At 42.8% G+C, this 2,306-nt stretch overlaps 1 protein-coding gene across 1 annotated transcript in view; it reads left to right on the forward strand.

Moving 5' to 3' along the window:
- Positions 1–2,306, forward strand: part of STYX (serine/threonine/tyrosine interacting protein) — a 10,272-nt gene that overhangs the window by 270 nt on the left and 7,696 nt on the right. The window contains exons 2-3 of the mRNA XM_014520495.2: positions 812–865; positions 1,454–1,551. Coding sequence (XP_014375981.1) covers positions 812–865; positions 1,454–1,551 — 152 coding nt within the window. The remainder of the gene's footprint in view (positions 1–811; positions 866–1,453; positions 1,552–2,306) is intronic.

A 2,306-nucleotide genomic window follows, 5' to 3' on the forward strand; every position in this document is an offset into this window, starting at 1 on the left:
TAGAGTAGTGACGGTACGGCAGGAGGTGGCTTGCCATCTGTTTTGCTTGGCGTGTGCCGCGTTCCCCTGGAAGGCTGAGTATAAAAGGAGGGGATTTATTCGACTGAGAAGGGGGAGGAAGGAGCAGGGGAGAGGCAAGGTGGAACGAAAGGTGAATCTCAATCTCAGATGGGGTTAAAAGAGAATCTCGGCCCTTCTCCCAGTATCCTACCTCTGAACGATTCAGCCCGCGGTGACAACAAAGCAGCTGGAGGTTTGCTTCTGACTTCAAATGCAGTCAGAAGGGAATCTTCTCAGATAGCAGCCTTGAAGAACTCTTTGTTCAATGACAGCAAATCTTTGCAGAAAATAAAGGTCCTCACACCTACCTGGAAGTGACTTAATGGAGGGAGGATAACTGGATGCAAATTAGTCCTCTTACTTAGAGCTGGAAGACTTGTCACATTTGGTGCCTTGCTACAAAAGAACTTTTGGAATTTATACAAGACTTGAGTACGGCCCCGTTCCCGGTTCCCCTGAAGCCCACTTCAGCTTAGGGCAGTGTAGAGCATGCCCGTTTAATCTGAGCTTTGTCCATAAAAAAAAAAAAAAAAAAATTCTCTTCTAAAAATCTGATTCTCTTCCTGTGGCTCACATTTCTTTGCCAAACCGATTTTCCCGGCCCAGTTAAAAATGACATTTGATAACGTCCCTTTCTGCACAGTAAGGCACTTGTTGCTTCCATGGCCATAGTTTGAGTTCAGAGTGCAATGTATTTATTTGAACTAATGTTGAGTTGATTTTAAATATCTTCCTTTTTTTTCCCCCATAGGAAATTTTACCTGGGTTATTTTTAGGCCCATATTCTTCAGCTATGAAAAGCAAGGTACGGTTTTCAGAATGCTCTCGCTTGCAAGCAATTTAGCTAATGGTACATTAACCGTGTAACAATGTAAACGTGACTATAAATTGCGTACATATGTCTTATTGATATGATCCTTTGATGTATTAAATGGTCCAGATCTGTGGAAATGATTGGCTGCTTACTTCCTTTATGATCTGTTAAGGTGATTTGGGGTCATAGCACACCATGATGTAGCGAGCTCCTGGCTCCTATGACTGCTGAAGTCAGCCCTGCTTCCAGGGCAGGGAGTGATGCTCCGGTCAGATGCATGGGGCAGCTCACGCGTCCAAGAGATGATTTTAAGTTGGTCTGAAGACATGGATAGACAGCTCTGTACCTGTTACCTGTGCTCATGGTTTTGAGGTCTCCTCCATAACCATGCTGGTAAAGCATTTTTACCTAAATAATGGAGACCCTATTGGAATTGTATGAGATAATATCCTAGGCACAATGACTTGCTCACCTGCTCCATCCATAAACTAAACTGAAGCGTTGGCATGAATTCATAATGCTAATTACATAAACAGTGTCATGGTTTTGAACAAGGTCGATCTGGTATTTCTCTTTCAGCTATCTACACTTCAGAAGCATGGAATAACCCATGTAATATGCATACGGCAAAATATCGAAGCAAACTTCATCAAGCCAAACTTCCAACAGATGTTTAGGTAAGGGAGAAACAGGCTGGCGTTCTGCAAGATGAAAAACAAGCCGGGCATAGTTTTACGTCAAACTTTATTGTGCTTGGGACAGTCTTTTTCTTACTACTAGTATGGTGCTCTACAAGTAATCGTGTGTTCATACAGTTCTGTCAGATTCTTATTTAAATATGTTTCATTAAATTAAGGTTCGTGTCCAGTATGTTCTGTGGTTTGGATTTGTCCCACCAAACCACAGGATGCTTCACGGTCTGTCAGTAAGGCCACAAATGAGGTCTCCTCATCAGTTTGCACCAGCTGTCTCTCAGTCGCTGACTGTTAGTTGTGGGTACAGCGCGTCCCTCCTGGTCCCTGGACATACTCTTGCAGTAACTCTTCTCAAAATGAATGTATGAACCTTTTTTGAGGTACACAGAAGAGAGCACAAGTCCAGTTTTGCATCTTGATGACGTTGGGAACGCAGAATAACTATTTGTTTGCGTTATATAAATGCCTGTCCAGGCCTTTCTCTGCATTAAGTGTCTAAGTATTCTCTCACTTCATCTTTTGAATGAGATCTCTTCCTTCCAGCTGAGGACTGAATAAAAACCTTTATAATTAGTCAAAACCCTTTTTACCAATTTAGAAGGGTGCTTTATCCACAGATCCCTTGAAAAGGAGACTGCACAGTGAGGCCATGTGGCAGCGTACCATATTTACTTGAATATCAGAAGACCCTAAATATAAGATGGACCCCCCCCCCCCCCCCCCCCTTTTTTCTTTTG

The sequence above is a fragment of the Alligator sinensis genome, unplaced genomic scaffold, assembly GCF_000455745.1.
Source record: "Alligator sinensis unplaced genomic scaffold, ASM45574v1 scaffold358_1, whole genome shotgun sequence".
NCBI classification, from domain to species: Eukaryota; Metazoa; Chordata; order Crocodylia; family Alligatoridae; genus Alligator; species Alligator sinensis.